Source organism: Pempheris klunzingeri, chromosome 10 (assembly GCF_042242105.1).
Source record: "Pempheris klunzingeri isolate RE-2024b chromosome 10, fPemKlu1.hap1, whole genome shotgun sequence".
Taxonomy (NCBI): domain Eukaryota; kingdom Metazoa; phylum Chordata; class Actinopteri; order Acropomatiformes; family Pempheridae; genus Pempheris; species Pempheris klunzingeri.
Genome location: NC_092021.1, coordinates 9865755 through 9881180, shown reverse-complemented (window position 1 = coordinate 9881180; position 15426 = coordinate 9865755). Strand labels below are relative to the sequence as shown.

At 41.3% G+C, this 15426-nt stretch overlaps 1 protein-coding gene across 1 annotated transcript; it reads right to left on the bottom strand.

The window, feature by feature from the left end:
- Nucleotides 1-9281: 9281 nt before the first annotated feature.
- Nucleotides 9282-13648, bottom strand: LOC139208939 (uncharacterized). Its single transcript, XM_070838736.1, has 5 exons — nucleotides 13447-13648; nucleotides 12247-13226; nucleotides 11960-12029; nucleotides 11541-11706; nucleotides 9282-9399 (listed from the first exon to the last, which is right to left on the bottom strand). Exons 1-5 carry the CDS (start codon nucleotides 13646-13648, stop codon nucleotides 9282-9284), a joined length of 1536 nt encoding a protein of 511 aa, XP_070694837.1.
- Nucleotides 13649-15426: the final 1778 nt, after the last annotated feature.

Sequence of the window (15426 nt, the reverse complement as noted above, 5' to 3'; positions counted from 1 at the left end):
ATGCTTCCATCACCACAAAACCTAAACACCAGCGAAAGAAACCTGATTTCTCATAAATACATAAAGAATGATGTTCAGGTAGCACCCACAGGTGAATGAAGGCAAACTTACATCAGTTGTTTTTAGGTACCCCTTCTGCTGCTCATATAGAGTACACAATAATAGCACGATGCTCATATTCTACCCACTGATACTCTTAGTACAGAAAATTACAAAACAGTGAGCATTACCTGTTCCTGAGCCTGTTGGTCCGCCCTGCTCCCATATCGTGACCACGTTTAAAGACTGAATCAGACAGTTGCTCTCTCTGTTGATCTCTTCATGACTGCTCCCCTTTAATCTGTGTTTGCTCTCCCTGTAACACACTCTTTCAGCTTTCTGCTCTGTCCTCACAGAGTCTCAACCACGCTGTTGTGACTGAGGTACAAGCCGGGCAGGCAGGTTTCTCAGCTGAGAGGTCGTATTGTGCGCGAGACCCCTCCCACCCGGTCACGCCTCCCTCCCCCCTTCTTGTAGAAGGTGATTTGATCTGGTGGCCTATTTGGGAGCTGACCAGTATTTTCTAAAAGGCCAAAAACAGTTACATTTTTGTCCTTCTCTAACAAGTCCACAAAGAAAAAAAAAAGAGGTTACATAGATCAGCAGTCCACTCATAACTCCAAAGAGTCCTTACCTTGACTGAGGACTTTGTGATTGTCAGATAGACGAGGGTACCCTCGGGGCTCCAGCTCTTCCTGGAGAGAACAAAAGCGGTCAATGAATTTATTATGTGTCCCATTCTTGAAATAAATGGAGGCTGCTAAAAGTCCTGTACAACTGGACGTCACTGACTGCCAGAAATTTCAGCATGATGTTTTAAAATCAAGAAACAAAAATGAGCAAAACAGTTTTTCTATTTCCTTATTTAATCATGTATTGGATATTTTAATTTCCTGTCTGTTCAATTATTTGGTTAATTCTTTCTTATAGCTGGTCCCTGAGCACAAAGCAAGGAGACACTGCAACCAAACCACAGAAGCATGAATCTGACTTTACAATTGTTAGATTTTATTGCTAATGTTAAGAGCACCAGAAGGCTCAGCCACTGCTCATATGATGGAGCTTTTGCACATGCACAGAAGCAAAGCTTTGGATTTATGGCTCTATCGGTGGTTTGGAAGTCGACTTAAACATTAACATTTAAATTCTGTTTGATCTATTGTAAGTAAACCTTTGGTTTAAAGTTTGTATTTAGTCATTTTAACACTGAACATGTACACATACATTACAGTTGAGTATGTCAGTGGGCCTCTGAGATACGGATACTGTAGCTTTTCCCCGTAAACCACCTGCTCTTCTCCCCCAGCCAACCAGCTGCCCTACTTGTCTGCTCCATCTATAAGGATAATATGGGAGTATGGCAGCCAAGTGTCAGCTACCCAGAGCGCCCCTCCTCCACACACACACACACACACACACACACACACACAAACAGAAACACACTTATCTAAACAGCCAACCATTGCTTCCACATATTTGTCCTCTGGGGGACCACTCCCTGCCAGTCTGCTGTGTTAATAGTGGCTACTTGAGAGCAACGGCCACACTGACTTGCTAGTCATCACCTACCCCTGTGTGGCTGTATAGCAGAAAGCGGTGACGATGAGTGGGTGCCTGCATGGGGGAGGCAGCTGACGACTCATTAGGACAAAGGCTCTCAAGGTCCAACTCTCCGTCAGAATCTCCAAACTCCGAGTCAGAATCCTGGCATGGGTATTTGTCAAGGACTAGGAGTGAAATCAGAAATAATTCAAAACTATATTGACAAACAAGAAGAAAAAATTCAACCAGCACTCCAAATTACGACTAGAGCAAGGTAAAAACATAGTAAACCCCAGATCCACATCCACATCCCTGGACCCTGTGCTGTTTACACAAGGTGAGGAATTAGAAGTGTTCTAAAGGTCTGAAAACATTTTTTTCTTTTTACTTTTCTGTTTGCTTTACATCTCTCTTTCTCCATCCTTGCTGTGTCACTTTGTTGTCTCATGACGGCTCTCAGCAGCATGGTCGCTCACAAACATACAAACAAGCCTTTTCTACCCTCCCACATAAGTTCAGACTTTCAGTGCAACTGCAGAGGTCTTACACAAACAGGATTATGAAGAAGCCTGGTATGCAGTTTAAGAGGATGCCTGTATGTGTGTGTGAAAGGGAGAAAAAAAAGGACGTGTGTTTGCACATAGTCTTGGACGGGAGGATATATGCTGCATGTATATGTTTCATTACACGCCCTGTTTAATAAGTACCTGATCAATATATCAGTAGCAAATGTGAAGCTGATATCATGAGGATGAGAGCAAGCATGAAGGCTCATTCATTAACTTGCTCAGTTTCCAATTTCAGGTCATACAGTAAATTGCATTTGAGTCTTTATGAGGAAAAAAAGGCACATAAAAGAGAGTGTCATGGTGCTGGGAAACAGGGTTACAGTGCAAAGCTAGTGTACACGATCCTTTTCAGTTTATACAAATTTTTGTTAACTGCATAATTCCAGTGAAATACACTGACTGGATAATCCCTTCTTTCCCAAAGCAGGTCACATGCACTGTTGGAATTAAGATCAAAATTTTCCCACAACTTTAAAGCACCATTCATTGATTTTTTTTTGGCCACCTGAAGCAGCAGAAAAAGCAACACCATCATATGGAGTTTATATGGTAAACTTAAGAGCCATTTATTGCCATTCATTTGGAGCTGTGCTTTTGGCCACCTGATGAATGTATTCTCTCTCTTTTACATCTGTTCTGGTTTGGCTCTTTAGCTGCTAACTGCTCCACTATGTTCACCCACAGACTTTGCCTGTCATTTGGTGCTGAGGAGGTCGTGTGGAGTGGAGCTTTACTCTGAAAACACTGGAACAGCAGGTTTCTGTGGCAGTAAAACCAAAACAAGGAGCTGCCAAAATGCTCGGTAGGCAAACTGTTGGATGTTAATTCTCTGTGGGGTCATCACTACGAGAGACACTTTTCACATTATATGGTCACTTCATCCAGAAAAATAATGAGTCGTGCAGCTTTAAACTGTGAATGACCAAAACTCTGTGCTAAGTGATACATGCTTCTTCTGTCCAGGTGTGTTTGAAGTGTATATAAAATGTCCAAACTTGTCACCTTCACGTCGGAAGTGCGAATGTGCAGGCATACATGCATTACTTTTTTCGTGTGACTGTATTCGTGTACCTGTGTGACTTAGGGCCTCCACCATCATATGAATGATCTCCTCCTTCAGAGGGCTGCTGATGCCAGCGGTGTAATGGGGAGCAGAACAGCCACGGTGATCTCGTGCCCGCAGGTCCCTAATCAAGGAATGTGAAGACAGATGGAAAAAGTTTACCGCTTTTCTTCCTCAGAGTACTGCAGATATTTGAAAATGATTTCACTTCCATTTGATGTGTTTAAAATTGTAAAACTTGACACCAAGGAAACCTCAAGCCCTGTTGGAGAACTAGACAGAATTGAAGTATCTCATCTGACAGAAAAAAGAACTAATGGCTGACAACCGCTGTAGGTGTGACTCTAAAAAAGGTGTGTGTGTGTGTGCTTGTCTGTGCAGTATAGCCTATATACTGTATCAATGCGCGAGTGTATGTGAGTGTTCTTACGCTGAGAGCCCCAGCAGCTCCTTGACCACTTCTACAGGTCTGTGTTCCCATGGCAACGGTGTCGCTATGCCCTCAAACAGGTCGATGTCCCTAACGGCGAGCATCACAGCTGTCACCCCGTCGCTGTTAGGAACATTCACGTCCACGCTGTCTGTCTGAGCCTGAAACACACGTGGACACACACAAGCATGCACATATTATGCACATGTATGACAGAATGTGCAGACAGAATCGCTCTGGAAGTACAAATATTTTCACCGGTTAAACCTCAATCCAGAGTTTTCTAGCGCTATCCAGAAATCCTTAAAAAATTTTCCCATAATTAATGACAAAATTCATAAAGAAATACTTTTTTACAGGCAAACTGAAACTCAGTTTCACCAATATCTATTAGTTATTCCGTAAAGCCTCTAAAATCTTGGGTTCAAGTCTTAAGTTTAAGTCTGTATAACATAAAAACATCTTTGTGTTGAACAATCACAGTTTAAGTTTAAGTGGGAGAGAAAAGTTAATATTCATTAAGAGTTTAAAAGTCAAAGCTCAGTTAGTCGACTTCAGGACTGTCTGGTTGTAGTTTGACCAGATTTGATTGACCTGGCAACATAAACGACAACCCAACAGCTGTCAGGCTGGTTAGATTGCACTCATCGTTTGAATTAAAAGCAGCTGATGATGAGACTTTGTGACTTAAAGACTTATCATAAATAAATCCCATAATACTCCTTTTCATCTTTAGAGCTTTGAGCATATATTCAGTCGGGGATCCGTTTGAGAAATCTGTTATAGTACAGCTGTTGTTGTTGTTGCTCTTTCTTGTCTTTGCTCATCTGGGAAATCCTCTTCCAGTCAGTGTGTTATCTGTTATCAGCGTGGGAGTCTCACCAGTAGGTGCTGTAAGGAGTGCAGGTCTCCCTGCCAGGCAGCCTGCAGCAGCTGTGCCTGGGGAGGCAAATGAGGCCTCGACATCCATCCCAACAGTTTTCCCTGGAGCTCGGGTGGGCTGGCATGGAGCGCCGTCTGCTGGCTGCAGTCACACAGGGTCACATCGGCCCCGGCCCTCAGCAGCCACTGTGCCACCTTGTCAACAACACCAGCAGGTAAATGAAACAAAAAGGAAAATGTGTAGACTTTTATCAGATGTAGATATGGTCGATTGAAATAGTTGATTTGGGGAAATTACATAAACTCTCTCCATTGATAAAAATTAGGTTTTGTAAATGTTTGTGCAACGTCGTGCTATTATCAGCTGTAATTTAGTGTGTGACTTATCTCACTTCACAAGGGATCAACAACCAGGGGAGATTCTCTCCTTGTGTAACAAGGATGTAAATCATGTGCTTGTTTTGTCCATGAGTCCCCGAGAGGGTGCAGAGGAGTTATGCAAAGGGAAAGTGTCAGGACACGTGGATCTCACATGTGTCGTTGTTGTTATTATATAAAATATGATCTGGGATGCGAGAATTGTTTTGCCCCTCGCCCTGAACCTCACCCACCCAAACCTCTAACGAACATGATGGCCTGTAGGAATTTTCCAGTGAACTGAGTCAGATCTGATAAGTAATATAACAGCTAGGTGAGCAAAGCTAAACCAGCAGTAGAACAACAACACACATCCCCATTCCAAACTTACTCACACGACCATGTGTCTCTATCCTAGTGGCCACTGACACACTGTAAACTGTAACTTAAGAATATTAACCTATCTCTGAGCCTGACGCCAACCTTAACCATCAAAAAACAAATCAATAAATATCAACAACTACAACGTAGTTTTAAAAAAGGTTGTTCTACTAGAGCAGGGGTGTCCAAACTCTGCAGGAAGTTCTAAAAATGTATTGTACTACGGCCCACACATGGAACTTGTGCTGGACTGTGTTGTACTTCTTAGTCTCACCACTAGGTGGAGTAACTGTCTTGAACGAAGCAGCTTCTCTATAAAATGAGTAACTGAAGAAGAAATGTGCTACAGGTGACCCAAAATGGCAGAATTAAGGAAACATAAGAAAGCAAATGAGTGTGGAAAGTTTCAGACGCAGTGTGCGATGAGAGCACAGCTAATAACTAATGACAATCACTTCTGCATTACGGAGGAGCTGCTTGATGTTAGCAGGCTAAAGAGCACCACGACGGGTGAGGATGTTTTTGAAGCTGTGTCAGATGCAGTTGGCATGATCGGAGTTAAATGGGACGAGCTGTGTGGAGGTATGACGGATGGGGCTCCAGCTGGGACAGGCGAGCGCAAAGGAATCGTCTCTACGGTGTCCGCCGAGGCGCAAGAAAGTGGAGGTAAGGCTGTTAATTCGAGCACCAGGGCTCTAGCACAGACTATTTCAAGCTTCCCTCTCTGATGCTGGTGTTGGGGGGGGGCTGCTCTACCACTCTCATGTGTGCTGGCTAAGTCATGGCTCTGTGCTGCAGCGGTTTTATACCCTAAGATCAGAAATCGACCAGTTTTGAAGAGAGAAGGACCTCTTCATGAGCTCAGTGACCCTCTCTGGTTGGCTAGTGGGTCTCACTGATCACCTGAACAAGAGCCCACAAGGCAAAGTCCAGCTTGTACCACAACTAATAAATGAAAGCCCACTAATGGAAAGGCTGTTTTTTTTCTTGAATCATATTCAGTTATCAAGCAGAATTTATCTACATTTGATTGATTTTGCCAACTTTAATCCACTAGAGGTGAAGCGATATACATCACCTCTAGTGGATTAAAGTTAGCAATATAGCTCACTTCTAGTGAGTGGCCCAGCCCTTTGTGTGTTTTTCTGTATGTGGCCCTCAGTGAAAAAAGTTTGGACACCCCTGTATTAGAGGGTCCCACAATGTAATACAAGCACACACACACACACACACACACACACACACACACACACACACACACACACACACATAAGGTACCTCAGCCATGCCTTCATGACAGGCAGTGATGAGGGGAGTGGATCTTTCCTCTTGCTCTTCTTCAGTGTCAAAGACCTCCACCTCCTCCTGGGCCCCCACCTCTTTTCCAAGGCTCACAAGCAGGTCATCTTCATTTTCCTCCTCCTGCTCTCTTTTCAGCACCTCATCAACGTTCCCTTTCCCTCTCTTCTCACCTCTCTCCATAGTTCACAGGTTCCCAGTCAGATCTGTGTGACGCGTGGCCAGTGCGAAGAGCAGAGTCTGAGCAAGACTTGAACTGACCTCTAAAGACAAGTGAGAGGAGACGATGACATCTTAAAAAAACTAACTGTAAGCAGTGCAGTGACATATGTCTGATGCAGTTCCTTCAGCTCGCTGCCTTATTTTGTCTGAATGTTTGTGTGATCATTACTGTGATGCAGGTCTCTAATGATCCATGGGTCCCCACAGAGGAATCACTCTCACAATATTACTGCTGGTGAGTCACCATAATTTACATTACATCATTATCTCCAGAATGAACTTGTCCCCCAATGGCAGCGTACATGTGTTCACGCAGGCGTCCACACACACGTGTTTGTGTGTGTGTGTGAGTGTGTGTGTGTGCAACAGAGGCTGAACTCTCTCTGGTTTAATGTTTGATAACACTAGCAGAGCATAAGTCAAGATGGCCGATATGTCTAATATACAAGCATTATATACTCTGCAGATACATTAGAAAAGTTCCTTTTTGAAGATATGAAGGAATTTGTAGGACATTAAATATTTGTCCTCAGCAGCTTCAAAAGAACACTAACAGCCAGGATTTGCAATACAATGTTGAAATGAACCAGTCTTTACTTACTGTAGTTCTTCTTCTTCTTCTTCTGTGGACATTTGACAAGCAGACCTTTGATCCTTTATAGCAAACTCTCCACTCTCGTGTTTCTTCTCCTTTCTTCTTTTTTCCTGCACGCCTCCTGCTGTTGGTTTACACTTGGTTGCTTTGGAGATGGTCAGACAGACAGGCAGGCAGACAGGCAGGCAGGCAGGCTGGCTGCCACTAGGCTGTCTGCTGCTGGGCAGAGAGAGAGAGAGCGAGAGAGAGAGAGACCTGGAATATTCACGTTATGCCAACATTTTCTTGAGTATCATAATGTCAAGTGTGGAGTGAAGTTGATGAAGTGAAGTGAAGTTGAATCACCTGTAAATATAGTTGATTTTTATAGGAGCAAACACCTTTAGTTAAGTATTTCCACTTTAATACTGCTACTCTTCTGCATTTCAGAGGGAAATATTATTTTTTACTCCACTATATTTATGTTATAGATTTAGCCACTAGTTACTTTGCAATTTAGATTATTAACATAACATGTAATTAAATTCTAGATTAAACTACCCAGCAGTATATGAAATAATTTAAATTAGCCCCACTTTTACCAGCTGCAACATTAAAGTGATATAAATATTAAACTTTACTTGTAACACAGCATTTCTACCATTTCTTCCACCACGTCTTGTTTCATAGTGTGAAACCTTATACTTACCAGGAGATGGTCACGGTGATTATATGGTTTTCATCACTTCTTACTGACCTCAATACTTTCTACTGCACATCCTCCTATCACTCTTTTCCTTTTAAGACTCTCTTTAAGGGAGACGGTTTACTTACTGTTCTCTTTCAACCCCTCTTCAGTCTTTCTGCTTCCTGCCTCAAACACCTTTTGCTTTGGCAGATTTTCAGCCTTGAATCTGTTCCTACCCTCTCTATCCCTGCCATTCTCGGTTCAGTGGAGATACCAAAATCTTTTTTCTTCAACTTTCCTCTTTATGCCCGACCTGTAAACTTTCTTCTTTGCCTCACTAAAATCCTCCTCTGTGCTCTGCGTTTTTCCTTCTGTAACATTGTGTCTATGGGCTGCCTGTGGTCACCATCTCCCTGTTCTAAGACCACCTGAATGGATCTGTGAGCCTCACGGTCCTTATGACTCTGACATGTGAACAGCCATGTACACATACTTCCTTCTGGCATTATTTTGGTCATCTTAAATGTACTGTCAGAATTCTCTCTTCAACTCATGTCCATGTTATATACTGTTAGGGTGCTACACTCCCAGAGACCCCATCTGGTCCCTGTTTCTCTTGCATCCTCATCATTCGGCCTCAAAATCAAAATCAAGAGTTTTCCTACATGGAAACATGTTTGAGGTATTTGTGCTGCAGTAGTACACTGTAAAATTTTTCGTTGTAAATTTACAGTAAATTACTGGCTACTAATTGCACTACTTTCACAGTAATTTGCTGTAAATATTTTTACAGTAACTTGCTGTAAATAGTTTACAGTAACTTACTGTAAATATTTCACAACAAATTACAATAAAACTACAACTGTCTACTGTAATTTCACAGTTGCTGTGACTTTGACTTTACTGTGATATAGCAGCATTTACCTGTATAATTACAGTAATTTGCTGTAGTTCATTTTACTGTAAAAGTACGGCAATTTGGTAGCCAGTAATTTACTGTGAAATTACAATTTAAATAATACTGTAACATATTGTAAATTTTACTTGTTAACTGTGATTTTACAGTTTTTTACTCTTACAAACATGCTTTGGATCTGCTCAGTAAAAATGACAACAAAAACAATGGCCATTTTAAACTTTTAATACTTTTAAACATAAAAAAACTATAAAAGCACTTGAAAGTGTACTTTTAAAAACATTTTTGAACATTACAGAACAATCAAATTTTTGCATTTCTACTTTGACAGCCATTCAAAGTCCACAAGTTTTTTCAAGAGAGTGCTCACACGTGGGTTGACACCACTCCGCTTCTTGCCCTTTGAGCCGGTCTCAGGGTTGATTCCCAAGAAGCACCTGTAAACAATAGGCAAAGAAAACAACTTTAAGTTTTACACCAATTTATATATTGCATAATTTATCCAAGGCACATGCAGTGGTGCCCCTTTCCCTTTAGGTAAACCTACACCAAGGCAAGAAATAAGAGTGATACAAGCAAGCAGATCAGGTATGTAGAAATAGAGACACACATGGAAACACTGAAAAACACTAAAAAAGAAAGAATTAACAAAGGTGAAAAGTAACAAATGACATTTACTTATGTAACTGTAATTGAATGGCTTTCTGTGTACTTGTACTTTTTTAGTTTATTTAAAGGGTGACTAAACCCCAGTCTCTCTGATTGGAAATTTAAAGTAGAAAAGCACTCGGAGAGTGCAGACCTCTGCCAAGCAGCCCATTTCCACCTTTGAATCATTCCAAAAATTCTTGGATCCAGATGGTAATCCAGAACATCACCAAGATATAATCATCTGTTCCTTGTCCCATTATCAACATTTCCTGAAAATTTCATTAAAATACGTTCATAACTTTTCTAGTTATCTTGCTAACAGACCGACCGACAGACAGACAGACAGACATACAAACAGATAAACGACAGCAAAAACATAACCTCCTTGACGGAGGTAAAAATGCCTGTAGAACCTGAAAAAAAGACTGGTTTGGGTGGAGCTAAGACACACACACCACAGTAACTATGTTAGCTTTCGGTGATGTAAGATGGCACCACCTATGTTATCTGCATCCAGATCAGCCAATAGGAAAATTCAATTGCAATAGCCAGGTTAACCTATCAAGGCAACTCATATCTTCCGAGATTAATTTGTCTCATTTCTAGACAAAATATTTAATTCAGCTTAATATAAATCTGATTTCAATATATTTCAAGTCTAAATTTTAAAAGCTCCATGAAAAACAAGTATTACATCTTTTTTAGAGAACATTTTACCTGCTGCTAGCCATTTGTACTCATTACAATCAATTAAGTCTTTATTTTTGCCTTGTAATAACAAGCCTCTGCACAACCAGCCAGGACTGAAGTGTACAGGGACTATCCACAAAATGCAACACCGACAAAAGATGCTGCAAAAATATTTTTATAATAACTTCACCCTGGATAGGTGCAGTGTTGAAATCACTTCACACAATAATGCTCTTGGTTATATTATTTATTTTTTATTATTTTATATTAACAATTAGTTAGGAAAAAATATGATTTTACAAAATTGGGGGGTACATCTTACTCCCCCTAACCTCATCACTGTGGGTTAAAAGTACTTCGTACTTTAATGGATAACTTATGGATTTTTGAACCTGGGCTGTATTTAGGATTGGTCAGTAGTGCAACTGAATGATAGGAACCAAAATCAGACTGATCGGCACAATTAAGTTTAATTTTTGCCTGAAACCAAAAGTAAGTTTGAACTGGGATGTCCGGGCAATTTCTGTTTGTGTCAAAAGTATGCAAATAAAAGTGTTTGTTTTGCTACTAACAGGCTGAGATTGTTATAAGCATTATGGAGATGACCTGTACCTTTTAATTTATGTGACGTCGCTCATGCCCTTGATACATCCTGTTAGGAGTCTGTGTTAGGGGTGAATTTTATTTCTGATTATTATTGAAGATTATTTTTGAAGTCATGAAGTCATATGTATGTGTGTCAAATATTTAGTAATAATCTGAATAGTAAAATATGGGTAAATGATGGCAGCACAGCTGATCGAGGCTCCCTGCTCTTGCCTCTGTGTGTGTGTGTGTTGCTGCTTCTGCTTCAGTGTCTCAGCGGTGCTGTTACCATTTACTGATGTTTTTAGAAATAAAATTCACCCCTAACACAAGACTCCTAACAGGATGTATCAAGGGCATGAGCGACATAATGGTACTTTCATGTGAGCAGTACTTTAGCCCTCTTTCCACACCTGGAATTAAGCAAGCTACCAAGTCATATACTTGACACCCAAGTTAGAAAGGTGCATGTGGTGACAGTGGTGACCAATATTGGTAGGGAATATAGTGGTAATGAAAAATTCCTGACACAATGATGTGCTAAAATTGATGAGGTTGTGTTACCAAAAAGGAGCATATGCCGGCAGCTCATAGGCTGTGTGCTCTCTTTACCATGCTATCAAAAGGAAAAAGTTGAAGAGCGTTACAATACCTTTGGATAAACTCCAGAGTGCATGAACCATCCTCAGGATACTGCAGATTGAAGCTGTAGTAGCTCGCAAAAAGTGCAGCTATACCATTGATGAATCTGGCATGTGGTCCCATCACCACTTGTCCTTCGATGCACAGCATCCAAGCCCTTGGCTTCATCATGTCACCTGAAATGAACAGCAAAGAAAATCTAAGTCAATGTACTCCCCTGGAATGATGGAAAAAAGCTATCTGAAATATCTGAAACCACTGACTGGACACCAGCTAATGGCACTACTTTTAAATATCAGTATCAGAAAGATGGAGACATGCTACAATATTAGAAAAAAACATGTCAAAACATTGATCAGCAAGTTATTTAAAAATATCATTTCTAGCTTACAGCTACAAATGTCAATATAAAATCCAGATATACCGTACCTTGGACAATTAAGCAGGGGGTGCTCGGTAATGCCACTGTCCTCTGCACATCAGCAGCAGTGTCACACGGCTGTAAAATAAGACATAGCATACATCTATAGTAGCAAAGTTTCAACATGGTACATAAGAGATAGTCCACTGGTCTCACTGATTTAGAAGTTAATCATAGAAAACATTATGTGTCAACATGTGAATGAGTGTGATTAAATGTATGCAAGTGTCAAAGTATCATACAGTACTGTCTAATGCAATCACAACCTGCTTTTTTTATCTTTTAAACAACTTACATCAGTCTTAAGCATAATGGCGTTCTCTGGCTCTTTGAAATATGCCATCAGGAGCAGGAGGATACATGCAGCCTTGTCTGAAGCCTCTGGCTCGTAGTTTGCCAGGATTTCCTCGATACCTGGCTGACGGTTGAGTTCCTGGCAGAACTGAATGACAGTACTGCCTTTGTTGTTCAGGGCCTCTTGCATCTTAATAAGGATGGAGACATCCGTCAGCAGACCAAAGTGGGAGTAAAGGCCTCTTTGGGAGAAGAGAAAAGGCCATTCCTCCTTAATCTCTGTGATGGCTGGTGCAGGCACACTGTTAAGGTATCGGCGCTGGATTACGTATGTCTTCTCCATCAGAGGTTCAGCTCTTTCTGCCCCGCTCATCCCTTCCTCGGAGTAGATGTTACGCAGTTGCCTTTTAATTTCATCCAAGGTTGCCTCGGTTTCTCCAGCAGGAAGTTCTGCAGGACACCACCTGACACATCCATACTGGTCCACAGGGCCTCTTGGCATTATTCTGGCCCCCTCTGCCACTACAGTGCGGGGCCTTCTCTCTCTGCGTCGTCGTGCAAGACTGTTTTTTCTATTCTTATATTCCACTCTTGTTTTAATTTGCAGAAGAAGAGAGTGACAGCCATCCCCAAAGATGTCTCCTCTTCTTCCGACATCAGCAAAACTTTTGGGATAGTCCCTTACAATTCTGCGTGCAATGCTGTGACACATTGCTCGGGTTGGGTTGAGCTCATGCTCTAACATTTGGTCCACCACTGCCTTCACCATATCTTTTCTGTCCCCTGGTGATGGTCTTGTTTGATCTGCCACTGCCTTTCGAATTGCTGCTGGCATCCCTTCCCATCTGACCCGGAAGTCTGTATACCATGGCCTGCCAGGCAGTGTTGGAGAAGAGTTCAAAGTGCTTTCGGAACTTGATGATTGGGGATACTGAGTAGATGGAGAGGCAGCAACATATTCTATTTCCAGTGCTTGAAGTCCTGGAAGTGAGGACAAAAAATTCTGAACAGATAAAGGAAGGGCAAGATGTGCAAGATTCTTGCTGAAAGTTTCAGTTTGTAAAAAGCTAAATCCTCAAATGTGCAACGTGACCACCCCCGAATGCCTAGATAAAAATAAAAATTCTACAAAAACTTTGTACTGGTATTTAAACTTGTTGTCGCATTTGTTCAACTTTCCCATGGAAAAATATATATTTACCTTCATTCTTAATGCCATTCAGCAGTTTACGACACTGGATTGGTCTAAGGAATTGCTCCAGATCCTTCTCTTGCACTAAAGCAAGGTCTGCCCTGCTCTCCACACCAAGATCTTCAAACCCTTCCAGCAGGGAAGTCAGGGTTTCAACAGAGAGGTCCGTTAAAACTGATAAGACTGCTTCCTTTATATCTTCACGATTCATAATCTAAAAGACCAGAGTGTCAAACATGAATCAATTACTGCAGTGTACAGTATTCCCTACTTGTCTGTTTGCTATGTTTAAGTCTCCATGCTTCTGAGATTTATTACCACAACATATCAAAAACATATCAAAAAGAGAACCACTTGATTTTCTCAGGTTAATAACACAGCTTTTTGCCCATTTAGGTATGCATTATTTTTTTTACCTCAACAGCTTGTCTACAGCCTCTTTGTCCTGTCTGCTCTTGTCACCTGGTTGTTTAAACTGCCTCAGAGAAAGAATGGTGGAGAGCAATTAGTGACAAGTCATATACTTTGTAAACTGGAAGAGGATAGTAGTCAAGCAAATCTTCATGCTTAATGCAAACATAATCCTCTTGGGCTACTCCTAATTCGCAATAGATGCCCATATCTCTCAACTTAACAAAAGTGTGTTTCTCTGTCACAAAGTGCACAGAATCATGGAGAACAATGACCAGGTTAATTTTCCCAACATAAAGTTCTTCATCATTGTTCCCAAGTATAACAAACATCCCTTTTTTGTACACAGTGCCTTTCATTGTGACACTGTTGCAAGCCACCGCAGACTGTGACTCAAACTTATAACTGGCTACAGATGCCCTGATCCGGTCATTGTAATCATTCACATAAAACTCTGTGCCCTTTTCTACTTGTATAGATGGAGGGAAAAGGCTGCCTGTACTCAAATATGCTTGCAGAAGTTGGTGTCTCTCTGCCAGAGTTTTGCAAAGACTTTTAAAGTTGTGTAATTTTCGGGCACACTGCTTAAAAAACGTGTGTTTGCTTTCAAACCTTAGAGTCCACAGGCGAATAAGTGGGCCAAAGTGTATGATGAGCTCTGAGTAGTGGCACAAATAATGGTGCTTGGGTTTTAAGGGATGACCAGAGAAGAGCTTTTTTCTGTAGTATATGTACTCTTCAGTGATGACTTTAAGATATGCTACTTGGCCTGTTGTAATGGCTGGTGCACAGACAAGTTCCACTATCTCTCTCAGCTGCAAAATGAGTTGCCATACCTTATTGTCATAAGGATCTTTAATCCTATCACCCACCAAGAGAGGCAGCAATCTAAGCAAGCACCAGTTTTGAACTGCATGCCCACTTAATCTCTCACTGCCAGAAGAGAGGTCTGCCGGTTTGTCGCTGCCATCATTTCCTTGGTACTTGAATTGGTTCTTACACCGATTTAATTGCAGGTAAGTAAAATGCTTCTCTTTGACTAAATGACTGATAAACAAAGCAAGGTCATAAGAGACAATACCCTCAAACAAGTCGTGACCTAGACATGGTGGCAGGCCAGGCTGACAAACATGAAAATGAGCAAGTTGGTTAAAAGGAGAGTCAGACTTGATGCCACATACAGAGTTGGTGTCACTAGTTTTTAGACCTTGCAAATGACTTTGGTAGGACTGTGCTGTTCTCGGGGTACCACACAGCTGTGGTTCTTTCATAAATGTGTCTCTGTCTACCTCACAATAGCGACAAAAATGATCAGCTCGACTGAAATTTTCTACAAAGCCCCCAACCGAATGAGATCCTAAGTTGTCTCCTGAAATACTAACCAACGTGCATTTTACAGCACTGCCATCAATTAGCTCAATACCTCTCTCCTCCAGAACTTTGAGGTCCTTAATCAGTTGTTCAAAAACTTTGTTCATCCCAAAATATTTAAAGTCTTGCTCTCTACATAGAAGGACAAGTTGCATCTGATTTATAGTGGATCTGTTGTGTGGCAAAATGTCTGTCAGAGTTGAGTAA